Here is a 15,481-nt window from a genome sequence, read left to right on the forward strand (position 1 = left end):
TCAGAGTCTTCTCTTAATATATGAAAATACTAACACAGAGTAGAACCGACAATGCAGAGGCCAATGCAGGATCAGGTTTTGAAACTTCGGCTTTTGTTTGTTAGACCATTGCTTTAGACCTCCTGAACTGTGTTGTTCCTTCAACTGACCACTCACCTCTACCTGCAGGCACTCCTTCAAAAGAGGCACAGCACCATTTTCTGTAGAACACCTTCCACACAGGCGAGTTGTCAATCATAAAAATCTTGTATGTCAATTATAAAAAAAACATTTCTGAAATGCTAACGACTCAAGATGATATACTTCAAATAAAGAGCCTGAAGGTATGCCTATGCTCTACAAAAGAAAAATACTTATCTGAAACATGAGCAAAACCAGAGATGTGTGCATAACAAGCACCATTTAAGCATGGTGTCATTATTACTATCAAAAGCATAATTTTATATACAGCAATATATATAATTATACACAATATTTCTCTTTTGAAAGGGGCTTCCCCCCTTCTACGGCCTCTGGAACCCGAGCTCCAGGTAGAGCCAGAAAAAACAAACATACTGAGTTCTCCCCATAGAAGTGGCCACAAAAGAATAAAACAGCGCTGTTTTTATTTGTGACAGATACATAAATTCTATGAAACAGGAAGACTGAAGTTGCACTAGGGCCATTCTTTCTCTACCTACTGTGTGTTAGACTAAGCTCTTTGGCAGACAGACCATTTAAATATTCAGCAATGCATATGTCAAACACCATAACATCTTCTACTTTGACAACAAATTTTTAATTGCCACAGACTCTCATTTATCAGTGATTTAATTAAAATGGTAAGTTAAATTATGATTATCTATGTTTACTCAAGAGTCTGACAGCTCAGTGTCAGGGACCGATGCTCTTTATTAATGTGATTTGGGTTAATAAAAAGTAGAAAATCTATTCAACACCACCTCAATATGACATAATTACCATCCTTCAAGAGGTGCTGGGTAATCCCCTCAATGAGTGGGGAAATCCAGATGACAGCTACTCCGAGTACGTTCACGTCATTGGCCTGGCTATTTGAAAGGATGCACAACCACCTGTACTCATGGAAAAGCCAGCTAGTGGGATTTTCACACAAACATACAGGTGGCATTTAGGGAAATTCTGCCAAAGCAGAAAACCTAGTAAATAATTTAAGGACATGTGACTAAAGTGCTTAAAATGTAAAAGAAACACTACATTTCTGATAAGGAACTACACTGTAGCATGCACAAATGGAAATGATAATTATATTTCACGTGAATGTGGCAGAGTTATTATAAAGGAGAACCTTTTCCTCAAGGGCTGAACAGTCTGTAATTATTCCAATACATTTTGCCCAGTAGTTTTTGTTTTAAAATTGGCTAGATCTTTTATAGCAACCTGTCAGTAAGCGAATCCTGTACTGGTTGGACTACTGATCTGATGAAGGGTGGCAAAGACTTTCTGGACTAGGTGCAATTGGGTTTTCACCACCTATGAAATTTGTCTAGGTGTGAAAAATAAAGAATAAAAATAGGCTATTACACCAAAGAGATCCAATGAAGTGACGTGACTGCCCTGACACCGGGATAGTAGTACTTGGGTTGTTATAGCCAAAATGTTTATTTTAGTCTTATAAGAGATCAGAACCAAGATTCAAAAAATGGAACAAAACCATCTACATCCTTTTAAAAGTTATCAGCACTGCACATAATAAAAGATGACCTCAGAGTTATTTCTGGCAAAAATATCTTCTCGAAGTCTTCTGACTTGACTGAGAGGGGACACATTTTATTTCAACACTTACTGGTAAAAGAAAACAGTGAAAAATCCTTACACACTCAAAAAGATGAATCCCCATTGAAGTTTTTTTGAATCACAATAGGAAAAATTAAATAGGGAAAATTAAAATCCTCAGGTCTTGGTCATAAAAAAAAGATTTCTGTTCCTACAGACGTGCCACAAAATCCAAAACTCAGGGAAATTATGATTGTGTTTTACTGCACAGTTACACGTGCTATCACAGTATACATATCTCACTCCATCAATGTCAGCTATTTGCTACATTCTCTCCTGCTCTGCTTCCACAGAATCACAGTAGAGGCAGATGTTAGGAATGTCTGCATCCACACAACAAATAATTAATTTTAAATACGGCCATGGGAATTTATGGTAATAAAAACATGAGTATAAAACCTGTCATGTGAAAATCCTGTTCTTGGTCAACATTTTCCACGTATCTTTGCCCTGCTGTAAACCCCTAGTGTCATTCAAAGCCCATCTATCCGTTTACTTTGCAATCTCTGCTTTGTCTTTGTGATAACTTCAGCTTGCACTTTATTTCTACACAGATAAATTACGTCCCTGGAGAGAATATAAAGAAAAAACTCCCACTGTCTCTTTCCCATGCTCCCATCTACAAATTGATTCTGACAAGCAGAGGGAAAGAGAATAGAATATCCCTCCAATTAAGAAAGTCACTTCCTTCTTTTGTTTTTCTTTAATTACTTTTTAAAAAGTAGTGTGGTATATTAGCTTTCAAGCACCACTTTCAAACTTTGGTTCATCCGCATTGAAGATTTAACTTGGTTTGAGACATGATTTTGTCCGCACGTGGTCCAGTCTCATAACTCTTCAGTTATGCCTAAACTCAGCCTAACAAAGGCCTGATTGTGGCACACATTCTCACATCTCTGCAACTGAGCCAGCACAGGTCAGTAGCAGCCCAGACAAGCTGACACGGGCTTCAGCATATGTTAATAAACTTTGAGTATGGACTCTGATTAACAGCAGTCACAGCCCATCATTTCACAGCAAATGAAGCAGCAATCCCAGTTGCCAAGCTGAGTGTGTATTCATAGTGGTGAGAGTAAGAAAATGTCTTCTGTGTAAGGATTTTCAGTTGTTCCTGGTTGAGAACACAGGGAGTAAAAGCAGTGTGTGTCAAATGCAAGCCTCAGAACAGAGGTGTAAAATAAGTCAGAATGATGGACATGAGGAGGCACACCGTGATGTTCAAATTCCCCAGCAATCCATACAGAGGAAAAGAACGCAAAGCAATGAGAAACCCAGAAGATAAATGCAGTGCACAAAATTCATTGCTTACTAAAGGACTCCTAAAAAGACTTTCCACATATTTCTGCAAATATTCCATATACACAGGCAAGAGGCTAAAGAGTGCACTGCAATTCTGTAAATCCACTTCCATCAAATAAAATAAAGTGTTCCCAAAACATTTAACTCTTACTGCAGGATCTGTCATGTTCTAGAGCAGCTAAGAGAATACAGGACCACCCAGTAGGGGAGCAAATACCCTTTCCCACACAGTTTCCATTAAAAAAAAATACACTTTCACACACTCAGAAGATAGGACACAAACTCCCGTTGGGCTTCTTGCTTGTGAGAATGCTTTTGAATAAGAAATCAATACATGAAATCAGACAGAATCAATTACTTTGCTATTTTCTGGCTGGGTCCAGGCACGTCTACCTGGTTAGAATGAAGGTGAAGTTAGCGTTGAGGGATTTGAAGGTTACTAAGGCTCTAGTTAAAGATGACACCCAAATTTTGAGATTTTCTATCACTGCTCACATGCTTTAGAGTCTTGCCAAGCTGGGGAGTAAAACTGCATTTGTACAAAGCTCACTAAAACAAAACAAAACTTGGCAGAGATAATTATTCAGGAAAAAAGTAATATAGATAAGAAACTGGAGATCAGAAAAAAAAACACTAATCTGACAAGAGATGATAAACTCAGACAGTAAGAAAACCCTATAGGGAGTATTTCTCCTTAAAAAAACAGTAGGAGGGAAAAAAAGACAAGATCTGAAAAGAGACATCAGTTTCTAGCAGCAGTGGACAGCTGCAAAATAAAAAGTGCTTCCAAAAGTGTCTTTCAGTGTCTGAGAGTATTCTATTACTGTGTCCAGAAAAAGCACACCTGAGTTGCCAACACCATCACCAGGCAAGCACTATACCGAGGTGGATTGACATTGTAAGTGGTGCAAATGCAGCCCGTGGAGGGTGGCTACGTGATCTGCTGGCCTAGGCAGTGCCAAGAGCCTCCATAAGGCAAGGATACCAACCCACCGAGGATATGGAGGGTGATGCTGACAGGTAAAGTAGGACGTGCTAACCCATGCTTAACACAGCCACATCCTTCAGTGGGACTTCTGGAGAGCCACCAACATTTCCGAGCTGAACTGCAGCTGGAGCCCCTTCTCTCCTCAGTTTTATGACATGTCACATGTATGCGGTCACATGATTTTGATATGTAGCTCAGAGGCAGAAAGTTTTGGTGGATCTACATGACTAACGCCCATAGCCTCTCTGGATAAGCTCCAGTCTCCCAGACTGGGTACCTGCAGCAATATATAGACACAGTGCAGATCTCTATGTACGGATTTCTCCATGTTCCAAAATGCGTTTTAACCTCTGCACTAATTAACAGTACCCAGGAAAGAATGCCAGGTTCAGTATAAAGGCAGAACTTAACACTTAACTGTGTGACTTAACACAGAGCTACCTCAAAATTAATTCTTCCTACAAGTTACTCAAGGCTTGAAGGCTAGAAAGGAAGAAAAGGTAATGTGAACGCTTTTTCTTGTTTTTAAATATTAAAAAAAGATTGTAAATTTAAGATTTAACTACTTTGCCTAACGTGTGAGAAACACAGCCTAATGTCTGCAGTAACACTGGATTAAAAGGAAACATCCCTTTTTAAGTATCTAAACACCAAACCGCCTGTGCGTCTTGGCCAGCCCTTTAATACATTTACAGGCAAAAAGATCTATCTACACAAAATGAATGGGAAAGTACACAAAGAGCTTTAAAAAAGCACCCTGAGAAAGCAACTCTCAGAATAAAAGGAGTCAAAAATCAGAAGAAATTAATGATCTGCTATGATCTTAAGTTTTAAGCACAAACAAAGCTCATCCAAAAGCCTACAGAAACTGTTCTCAGTGAAAACTCTGACAGATGTTTACATCATGAGTGCTTTGGTGGCGAGTGAGAGATACCTACTGGCCATATCATGACACGTGACATGAAAGAACTAGCATGGCAGAAGTTGATGGCACTTCACTTGACATATGGGATGTATTCTGATGTCAGCTAAATTTATGCCATATGCTACAAAGCATAATGTAGTGTCTGCCTTTTCTGGAACACAACTAACTTGCTGACACTAAATGGAAAGTTCACCACAGGATTTACATCATCTTTGACCTAACTGTGACAGTGTAGGACAGAACTACTCAGGCTGCTCCTTAGGACTCCAGATTTTGGGGGTGATGTGTGTATTTATTGTCCAAACACATTACTCCATATTAGGAAAATTATCACTGTAACCATTCCAGGTGCTGACAGAAGTAACACCCCATTCTATATCCTGGTAGAAAAAAAGCAGGTCTACATTAATTAAAAACAAAAACCAAGGAGAGGCAGGGCCCCAAAGCAGGCGGAGTAAGTGGGTAAATGTTGCCCGCACATGTCTGACATGCAGATGTTTTAAAGTGTCTCCACCCACACCCAGATGGGCACAGCAGGAATATATTATATGAAAAAATGTGTTGGGAGCTCTGCAGACTACAAAAAAATATCTGAAGTGTGAAAATCCTCCCAGCAGTGAAGTTTTGACCTGTCCCCATTTAACACAACAGCCCCAGAAATTTGCTTTGGTAGCAGGAGCACAGCAGTAGCAGACTAATACATGATCAAATGGTTTGGCCGAGTTAAGCCTTAAGCAACCCCAAAATATCTTTAACCTTCCCAATAAACTTTTCCCTGTTCAACTGCCTTTAGAGTTGAGTTCCCCTGAAGCCTCAAACCTCTTATCCAAAGAGCAGCTCTGTCATCTCATGATTTTCTTTGATGAAGCATTATTTAGTTTGATTTTCTTTGTTAAGAGAAGTGCAGAGACTCAGAACAAACCCTGTCCTGCTGCAGACAACAGGAACCCTCTGTACTTGTAAATTCGCATGCTGCCAAGGAGACAGACTGAGCAGGAATCCAAGAGGTAGAATTAGTGATGCAGTCCTACCTGACCAAGCATAAGGAAGCAGACAAAAGTGAAATCATGTTGGGGGGTAGGAGGGGAAGCTGAGATCTTATAAAACCTGCCAACTTTGAGACAATAAGTGAGCAAAACCAGCACGAGTTGGAAAGGGACTCAGGCAAGACAGTCTCCTTATACTAACTCTTTGGTGCTCCTAGGCATAAAAGCAAAGATATCCACATCAGCAGTATGACATGTTTATTTAGATGAGTTAACTGTAAAAACACTTGCCAAGTTATTTGCAGGCTGTGCCAAGTATATGTCAGAACCCAACAGACTGATCTTATAGCAACAATTGTGCAGAATCAATTTTGCTGCCTCCCTCTTAACAGCAGTTGACTAAATAACCATATTTTCCCAGGGAAGATTAGGTGTCAATTTGTTTTCTTTTGCTGCTTAAACAGAAGCAGCAACAAAGCTCGGTGTTGGTTTCTGAGGAAGTCCCCCACCTCTCGTAGTCCCTTTCACAAGTAACGACTGTTCCACTCTGCACCCAGAACACTCCACAAAGAGAAAAATGTAATTCCAGTGAATTCCTGTCATTTCAATTCATTGAATTGAAGTTCAAATTTTTACGTCAAAATTATCCTACACTAAATTATCACATATATACTTTAGAGAGAAGAAATTTTCCATTTGTGCAAGAATACTTCAGCAAATGCCAGTGACTTAAAGGAAATACAGTGAAAACATCTAGCTGCTTATGAAGTTAAGTTATAAATTAAATAAATTGCTTAAGTCACAACACAGGACACACACTAAACACGTTTGGGTTTGGTTTTCCCTCTTTTCTGAGGCTCTTCTCACACTGAAAAAAATGGAAGAGATGGAGAAAAGTTGATTCGCACCAATAGTATGAATGAGTTCCAGTTCTATTTCTGGAATGATTAGCTTCTCCTGCTACTACTATGTTTATTCTAAGAACAGATTATTTAAATTTCCAAGCATTTGCTATCAGATATACACATGAATACTGCAAAATACAACAAGAGACATTGAAGGCAGCCCTCTTAAATATACTTTTCAACTGTTCAACACAAAATTGGATCCACTCTAGACAAAGTGAATTTTATGCTATGCATGAAAGAGAGCAAATGTTTGAAGCCACTGTGGGAGACACAGGAAACCCCACAGGACCCTGAGCAAGAGTCTCAAATGCCTTTGAAAAACTCAGATCTCCATTAGCTTCATGCGGCAATGTCACAAACAGCAGAGGCTGCTCTAAGTGCATCACCTAGAAAAGGCTTTTTGACCTTTCTCCAGGGTGAAAGCTTGTATTAGAATATCACTGAGAATATTGCAAAAAAAAAAAAGAAAAAAAAGTTTTCATTGACAAGTGCTTCTAGAGTTCATAGAGGTATATCCTATTTTAAATACACAGGGTAATGAACACTGTTGGATAGCACTGGGAAGAGACAAATGAAGTCTTTTGAAGGGGAAAACCAGAAGGAATTTTTCTATTTCAGCGGCAGCAGATGCATTGCGTGTCGGCATGACTGGCATTGGAACTGCAGTATGCATAGACATCACATAAAATCCATCGCAAAATCCAGATCATATATTAACGTTGCTGTAATCCATGCACCAGTCTTATGCCAAAGGTGTCAAATTTTCCCCTATAATGGAGCTGTTTTGCTCACTGGGTCATATCCTGCATTTTTGAGTTGCACACATTTTAAGCATTTAACAGAGCAATAACCACTTGCAGAGAAAGAAAACCAATTGCAGTAACATATCCACTCTATATAAAATTGTTCTGTTTATAAAATTTAAGATTGCAGTACTGCTTGCCTCAAATACTATAACTCTCCATTTTTACACCAATTATGTAAAATCGATAGCATAATAATAATAAATCTAGAAATGTAGATTCCCAGTAAAATGATGCTAACAATCAGTTCATGCAATCACAACATATACTCATTCATCCATTCAACAAGACACACACATACTCTCACACCTGCCATTCTGGGCTGGATCCCATAAAACATCAAGTTTTCTCTTTAAACAGTATTCATAAGATACAGACCTCAGAGAAAGAGTGAACTGAAGTGGAAGGCTATGCAATTTCATCACGCCCCCAGGAAGACATATTAAAGGTTGGACAGCTATAACTAGCATAACTAGTTTCATTAATTTTAACACACAAATATAAGAGTGAATGTTATTGACCTTTTATATACAAAATACTAATGGCTAAGGCAGTCACGAACTTCTATATGCAAGAAAAGGTAAGTTATCTATAATCCATCGGGCAGTACTTGCAGATAGATCTAAAGTAAACTTGTACATAAAGATGAAAATTAACCAGAAAGCACCCACTCATGAGCAAAGTGCCTCACAACAAAGGTCACATTTAGATTTACACCATGAATTTACCTGGCATATTCCACTGATGCACATATCCAAAGATTCAATATTGCAACGAGTACCATCTAGTACTTTTGGGGCAAGTTCCACAATCAAATTCTTTCCCAGAGCTTGACACTTCAGGGCACATGGTGCAGTAGGATCATTATACACAGGGATCCACTCATAAAAATGCCCCTGGTATTTGACATCATTGTAGGCTGAACACTGCTGGGCTCTGAAGTCACCAACATCTGAAGGGCAGTCCTAAAAACAAATCAAAGGAAATGTTAGTTTTAGGAAAGGAATATTTCATGTTTGCAGTAATGTTATCTGATGAATTACACAGAATCTATTCAGGGAGGCTTGGCTCAAGAACTGATCTGCTATGACAAATACACCATACTGCAAGGTTTTAAAGTGTGTATTAAAACAATTTATGGTGCTTAATCCATTGCTTTCAGCACAAGTAACAGAATATCACACATATTCCAGGAACAACATAACTGATATGAGAGAAAAATTAAAAATGCTACTTTTTATGACACTATGTGGTATATATAAAGTATGGTTCTGTAGTAAGAATTCGCTTCCAAAGGAATCTATATAACTCTAAGTGAATATAATAAGATGTCTGACATTAAATATTTCTCTTTTCAATAGCTCTTTCCACTAAAGGATTTCTGACTGCTCTACACTCATCCATCAGTTCATACGTCAGAGTAATGAAAGAGGTATTATTGCTATTTACACAAAGAAAAAAATATCTAATTAATTGTTTAGTATTGCTCCAACACGGGACAAGAGCATTAGGAGGAGGCAGCAGAACTTTCAGCACTTAGTCTTTTAGTCTACCGAAGCTTCTTTACCTCATAAAAGCAGTGAAGGTTACTTTGTTGAAATGAAATATACTTCAAATTGGTAACTACTGATTATATAGTTCCAATTCTAATGAGACAGCTCTGTACCTCCTCCCATACAGAGCCTCAGAACATACAGCTGAAAGACCAAATGTAAGAACTGTTTGAAATAAAATGTTCTAAACTATTTTTCCTAGATAAAGCATTGCACCCAATGTTGTTAATATCAAACTACAGTGACATGAATGGAGATGAAAACTTATTTATTCAAAAATAACTTTGGTAAAGTACTGGCAAAGGAGTTAGTGTGTCAACTTCTCACTAAAGACTTCATTTGAAAGCGTGTCCAGTGTCAAACAGTCCATATGCCAGACAAAGGATATTCTTCCAAGAATTCCAACTGCATATAAGCCAGATGTGAGGCTGATTTTAACAAATTTGTTTTCATTGGATGTAAGGCAGAAACATTGTGATGTGTCAGCTGAACTCATGGAACTTATTACTAAGTATTAGTTAACAATACTAATCCTGAACTCAGCTTCAGCCTTATCAGTGAACTGAACCTTCCCTGAAAAAAAGCTAAAGGAATAGTAAGTGCATTACACAGTACTGAAGATTAAAACATACATGAGAAAGGTTCAGATTCCAGTCCAATGACCTCAACAATGTTGTCCTGACACTACCTTCCTCACGTGAATCTGGATGAACTGGCACTGCATTAGCTTAACTAGCTTTGGCAATGCCTTAGATTTTTTTCACCATAGAAAACAGTAACCTAGAAATATCTCTGGTTTATTTGTAGTTTGCATAAAAATATCTTCTAATATTAATATTCTCTTTACTGATCGACATCTGGGATTGTGCAGCTGAGAACCAAGCAATTCACTGAGAGTTTCCAGCAACATTTTCCAACTCTGTCCAGTGCTACACTTACAGCAAGAATAACTCAGAATGATGCTAATACATTTCGTATTATTTTTAATCGGGGATAATTCTAGGTTGAGCCATATTTTTTAAAAAACTAAAATGATGGAATAAGACAAGGGGAAATGACAGTTACTGTAATCCTCTGAGAATTTTACCTCCACAAAATCCCACAAGTGAGAGCTTCTAAAAACATCAAGCAAACACGGTTGGAAACCACCCTTATTTACTGCAGTGTCACTCCTAAGAAATTCACCAAGTTTGCACTGGTGTAAATGAGAGCAGAATTTGGTTTGGACTTATCTGTCACCTCCCATTTTCCACAATAGCAAGTCTAAAAAGCAGAGAAAACTTCAAAGTTCATATGGATACCATATGGTTCCCTTCCACCATTACAAATAGAGTAGTAGCTGAGGATAAATATAAGTGGAAGTTAGATTCAGGTAAAGTTAGAAGCAGTATGTCAGAGTAGTGTTATTCAGCCACGCACAGCCACATTTTCATCACAAAGAATTAAAGAGCTATCTGTAAAATAGGCAGAGTGATGGCCCTAGGCTGAGTTTTGACAAGCTGTTGTTACAATTCATTATCACTTGGTGTTGATGCGATGCCAAGACACAAACACCACAATGTCAGGATGTCAATCTGTGGTTACTGTATGTTTCTCATTGATTCAACACAATGCAGCTCCTTCCTTCCACTCGCTTCCTGGCTGCTTGAGAGCAAGTGAATTCTCATCTCCCTGTTCTGTTTTGGCATCTTCAAAGAACACAAAGCGATCCAGGCAGCTTGATTCACATGCCAGCTCCACCTGCTTTGTATTTGAGCTGTGTCCAAAAGCAGGAGCATAAAAGAAGCATCACAAAGAGATATTGCAGGGAAGAAATTATCATTTGCATTATATCACAGTTTGGACAGCAACCAAGTTCAGATCCCTGTTTGCTTGGGAACAATAAATATTTGCATAAAGGAAGGAGTTTACAATCTAAACAAAGACAAATAAACACAAAGGAATGTAATCAAGACAACAAGAGAACTTGTAAACTTCAGTTTAATCCATCACAGTGGTCAGAAAAATGAAAGGGAGTTTAAGAAATAAAGAAGGAAAAGGGGATGGCATGATGTGAAAGAGATAAGGGTGAGACATGTTTGGGAAGTGGGCAAAGCCGCACTGTCAGACAATGACACATAGGGCCCAATCCTCATCTCCTCATCCTGTTTGTATCTCTTTTTGGTTTTAACCTATTTCAGACATCAATTCATTCCATCATTCCCCCTTCCCTCTCAGTATTCCACATCTTTTTCTTGTTTGTTAAACATTTTTGTGACTAATTCCAGGATTTTTCAGATTTCCTAACTTTAGCAACAGTTTGTGTCTTGCATTCAATCCAATTCAGGCCAGGCTGTTCATAGGTTCACATACTACATAAGCAGCTGAGGACATATCTATGAGGTTTAATGCATGAAAATTTTAGCAAAATAATTACATCCAGATATTATAAGAGAATGAAGTGTATTTATGACATGAGTTATGAACATATTATTAGATCTGAAAAAATGCGTCAGACATGACTACCATGCAAGCTAAAAATACATACATGTATGTACATATATATATTCCCATTCTTATTGTGACAGACAATTAAAAACTACTGCATTCAAGGGCTGGCTTCTTATGAAATGTATCATTTGAGTTTTGGCAGCAAGCACTGCTAGCCTTTGAAAACAAAGCTAACCTGGGAAATCTGTATCTTTGTAGGCAATGTTCATGTACAAAATATGAAGGTTGCATCAGACCCTGCGATTCCTGCCAACAATTACTCCACTGAAAAAAGCACAAAAGAGAAGGCAAGAAAATTCCCAGTAAAAATGATGACACCAAAGAAAGTCTAGCCCTTTGTCTAGTTTTATTCTTTGGATCTCATTTTGTTGAAACTTAGCCAAAAGCGATGAAGTCATTGTTTTGTTTTCTTTTTGAAATTAGCTTCAGGCTCTATGTTTTCCTAAGCAATTTTCAGGCCACTTCTTAGTAAAATCAAGATACCTGAGCTAGAAAGCACCCTAGCCACAAGAGCCATATGGTGCATCAGCATTATCAAAATGAAATAAACAAACAAGCAGATTAGAGAGAAACTGGGGAACTCGAGGTGAAATATTGTAGGACTAAAGTAGACACAGTTCAGCCAAGATTTTCTGACTAGGAGAAATGAGCTGTTTAAGAAGTAGATGATGGAGCAATAATCTGATGAATATGTTGAACAAGTGTGAGCATCATCTGCCTATAATAAAAGTTTATAATGGAATTAAACATGGGAAATCTGTTACAAAGCAGAGTTTTTTCTTACTGCAGAAGAGTCACTCTGGCAAATATGTAAGTGACTTTTTGGCACACAAGAATGTGAAATTTATGGAGAAATGGCCCAAATAACTTGTTTCTATGAATAGGACCCTAAAGGATTATCTTAAACACTTCCATATAGCGCATATCATAGCATTAGAATGTAACAGTATATACAAAAATGGAAATACAAAAAAAAAGGAGGGTTAAGAAAGACTGAAAATCTCACTGAACAGCATATAATGAACAATTTATGTAGCTTATTTCTCCAAAGTTTCTATAAGAAAAGCTGCAAACACGCATGCAGTTTTAGGAAATCTGGCACCTGGTATCTTATTTAAGATAGAAAGATAAGCAGAATATACATATGCCTTAATCTCAGCAGTTATTTTGTTGCTAAGACTTTGAATTAACTTCTTGATTGAAATATCACTAATATTATTCTGGAACTATGCTTGAGTTCAATGAACTTACTACTATTCTATTACAAACCCAGATGAAACCAATTTTCTGGTAAAATGATTCTTGTTCTTTTCATTAGAATGACACACATATTAACTTGTGCTTCATTTGTACTCCCCAATATAGATGCTAGTGGTGTAATGTATCATGTAGCAAAATTACATTTGCAGACAGCTTTACATAGTGTATATATACTGAGTGTCTCATGTGGTTAACAATAATGCCTACTAATACGGAAAGAAGCTTGTATCAACTCTTAATTTTCAAACTAAGATTTTATTCCTAAAGTGAGAAGCATTCATTAGAAATAATGCTTTGGGTAAAATTATATCATTTGAAACAAAACTGGCCCCAGGTTTACATTTGGTGTTAGCTCTTGTGTCAAGGTTAAGCCAGGTCTAATACCGGGCTTGAATTCAGGGATGCCAAATTCAAAGATCAACTGCAGCAACAGTAGAAATCTCATGAAATTATTCTCAGGAGTTCTCCATTATCTGATCCACAATCTAGGAAAAAACATTCAGAGAGATTCCGGCTGTATCTGAACTGAAATGGAAACCTGACCCCTTTCAGACATGCCCCAAAAGCAGAACTGTAAAGGCAGCTTCCTGTCTGGAAATTAACATTTGAATCATCATAAATTCTAACACTCACATACAAGATGCTTGCCACTTATCGCTTTAAAATAAGTCCTAAAGTTAGAAAACAGGCCCCAATGACTTCAGAAAAACTCCCTGGGAGTTCAGAAAGGATATGGTAATCATCTTAATTCTCTCTGTGCTGAAGCATAATGTGCCTCCATTTCTATCAGATTTTTACTACATAATCCTTAAAATGAACAGCATCCACAATTGCTCTTACATATCCTAAAAACATGCAGACATTTGCTTACAGGAGAAAATATGCCCAAATTGATTTCATCTTTCTCCTTTCTCTTTAGACTGCGTAGTTTTCTAGTCCTTTTGCTGGATAAACAAGGTATACTACTTTGGCTTGTGTGTACTGCTCATGGGAAGCTGAAGTGCACAGGATCAAGCAATCAGAGGCACACAATGCACACAACTAGTTATGTAGAAAAGGAATGTAGCAAATACATTTTACAGGGACAGTTTGTTTATTGCACACATACTGGCTGGCTGCTATTTAGCTTATCACACAGCTTTAAAAGATTATGGGGGGGTTTTGTATGTGGCATTTTGATTTATGAGCTAAGGACACTGTGCACAAAGATGCTAGGCCTTTTCTTCTGAAAGGGAAGGTGACAGGGTTTGTCTCCAGAATCTGATTTTAGCATGTATGGATTCATCAACCACTTCCACTAGCCTCAGGCAGGAACTCAGGCAGTGAGCTGCTGTGGTGGAAAATCCATCCAGCACTGAGGAGTGGAGCGTTAGAGCAATTCAAGGTGCTAGCAAGTCTTGTTTTCAAAGAGGGCAAAAGCCAACTGGCACACAAGAAACTGTAGGTGTAGCAAACTGAAGAGTGGGAATGGCCAGTTCTCCCAGGATATACACCAATACAACATATTTACTGGGCAACTTTCACTATCAAGCTGCTTAAGAATGTCATACTTCACAGCTACACATTGCTGCGGGGTTGGCAACGCCATGAGTATCACCTACTCTTGCATGGATATAATTAAACCCAAGGGAACTGCAGCCCTCACCTTTTAGTGGTATTTGGGCGAAAATTGCTACCTTTCTCCCACCTAGAAGCAGATGAATCAAATGCACTAGACAAAAAAAAAAGACACTTTTGATTTAGTTACTTATCTACCTTCTCTCTTTTCTGGAATGGGATTATATGAATATCACATTGACTTATCATTTACATGGTAAGTTAACCAATGCAAGGGGGAGACTGCTGAAAATAAACCACCCTGAATTAGTGTGTTTGTACAAAGCATCTGTGGGAGAGTGCTATCACAAAGTCCTGCACACCTTGAACAGACAACATCTGGAGTGAAAGGCAGAAGCCATTTACACACATTTAAGCACAAAACATCACTACAATCAGTTGGGGACAAGTCATGTGGTATGGAGTATGCAGTTGGTTGTCATACAGCGTGTCTGTATAATGTGATTGCATCACATCAACAGCAACTGTGTAATCAGAACTCCAGCTTTAAAATCAGTCATGGAAATCAGCAATGCCAGCATACCTCAATATATATGCTTTTACATATAAAAATCTGGGCTTAGGGAAAAGAGGGAATGGAAGGAGTAATTATACAATTTAAGATAAGGAAGGGACACAGGCGGTTAACCTCTTTGCTCAGGTGAAGAGTACCACCGTATCGTTACTGATCACAAATCATTATTAACCATAAACTGATCAAGAGCTCAGTTTAATGCTTCCTCTGAAAGACAGCACTCCCAGGAAAAGCACTCTCTAGTTTATGGTAACTGATTTGTTAATCCACCAAAATGTGGAACTTTCCTAATAAAAGATATAAAACGTTCTGAATCACAATTGGCCTTATAATTTCAAAAGAAA

The 15,481-nt window shown here is 38.0% G+C and overlaps 1 protein-coding gene across 6 annotated transcripts in view; it reads right to left on the reverse strand.

Moving 5' to 3' along the window:
- Positions 1–15,481, reverse strand: part of ADAMTSL3 (ADAMTS like 3) — a 180,243-nt gene that overhangs the window by 78,364 nt on the left and 86,398 nt on the right. For all 6 annotated transcript variants that reach the window (XR_009742174.1, XM_061446830.1, XM_061446831.1 and 3 more), the window contains exon 6: positions 8,432–8,668. Coding sequence is in view for 5 of the 6 variants with exons in the window: in XM_061446830.1 (XP_061302814.1) it covers positions 8,432–8,668 (237 nt within the window). In the remaining variant the exon portion in view is untranslated. The remainder of the gene's footprint in view (positions 1–8,431; positions 8,669–15,481) is intronic.

Source organism: Pezoporus flaviventris, unplaced genomic scaffold, assembly GCF_033815535.1.
Source record: "Pezoporus flaviventris isolate CSIRO_AGI_PZ_B2104156 unplaced genomic scaffold, CSIRO_AGI_Pfla_v1 ptg000006l, whole genome shotgun sequence".
Taxonomy (NCBI): Eukaryota; Metazoa; Chordata; class Aves; order Psittaciformes; family Psittacidae; genus Pezoporus; species Pezoporus flaviventris.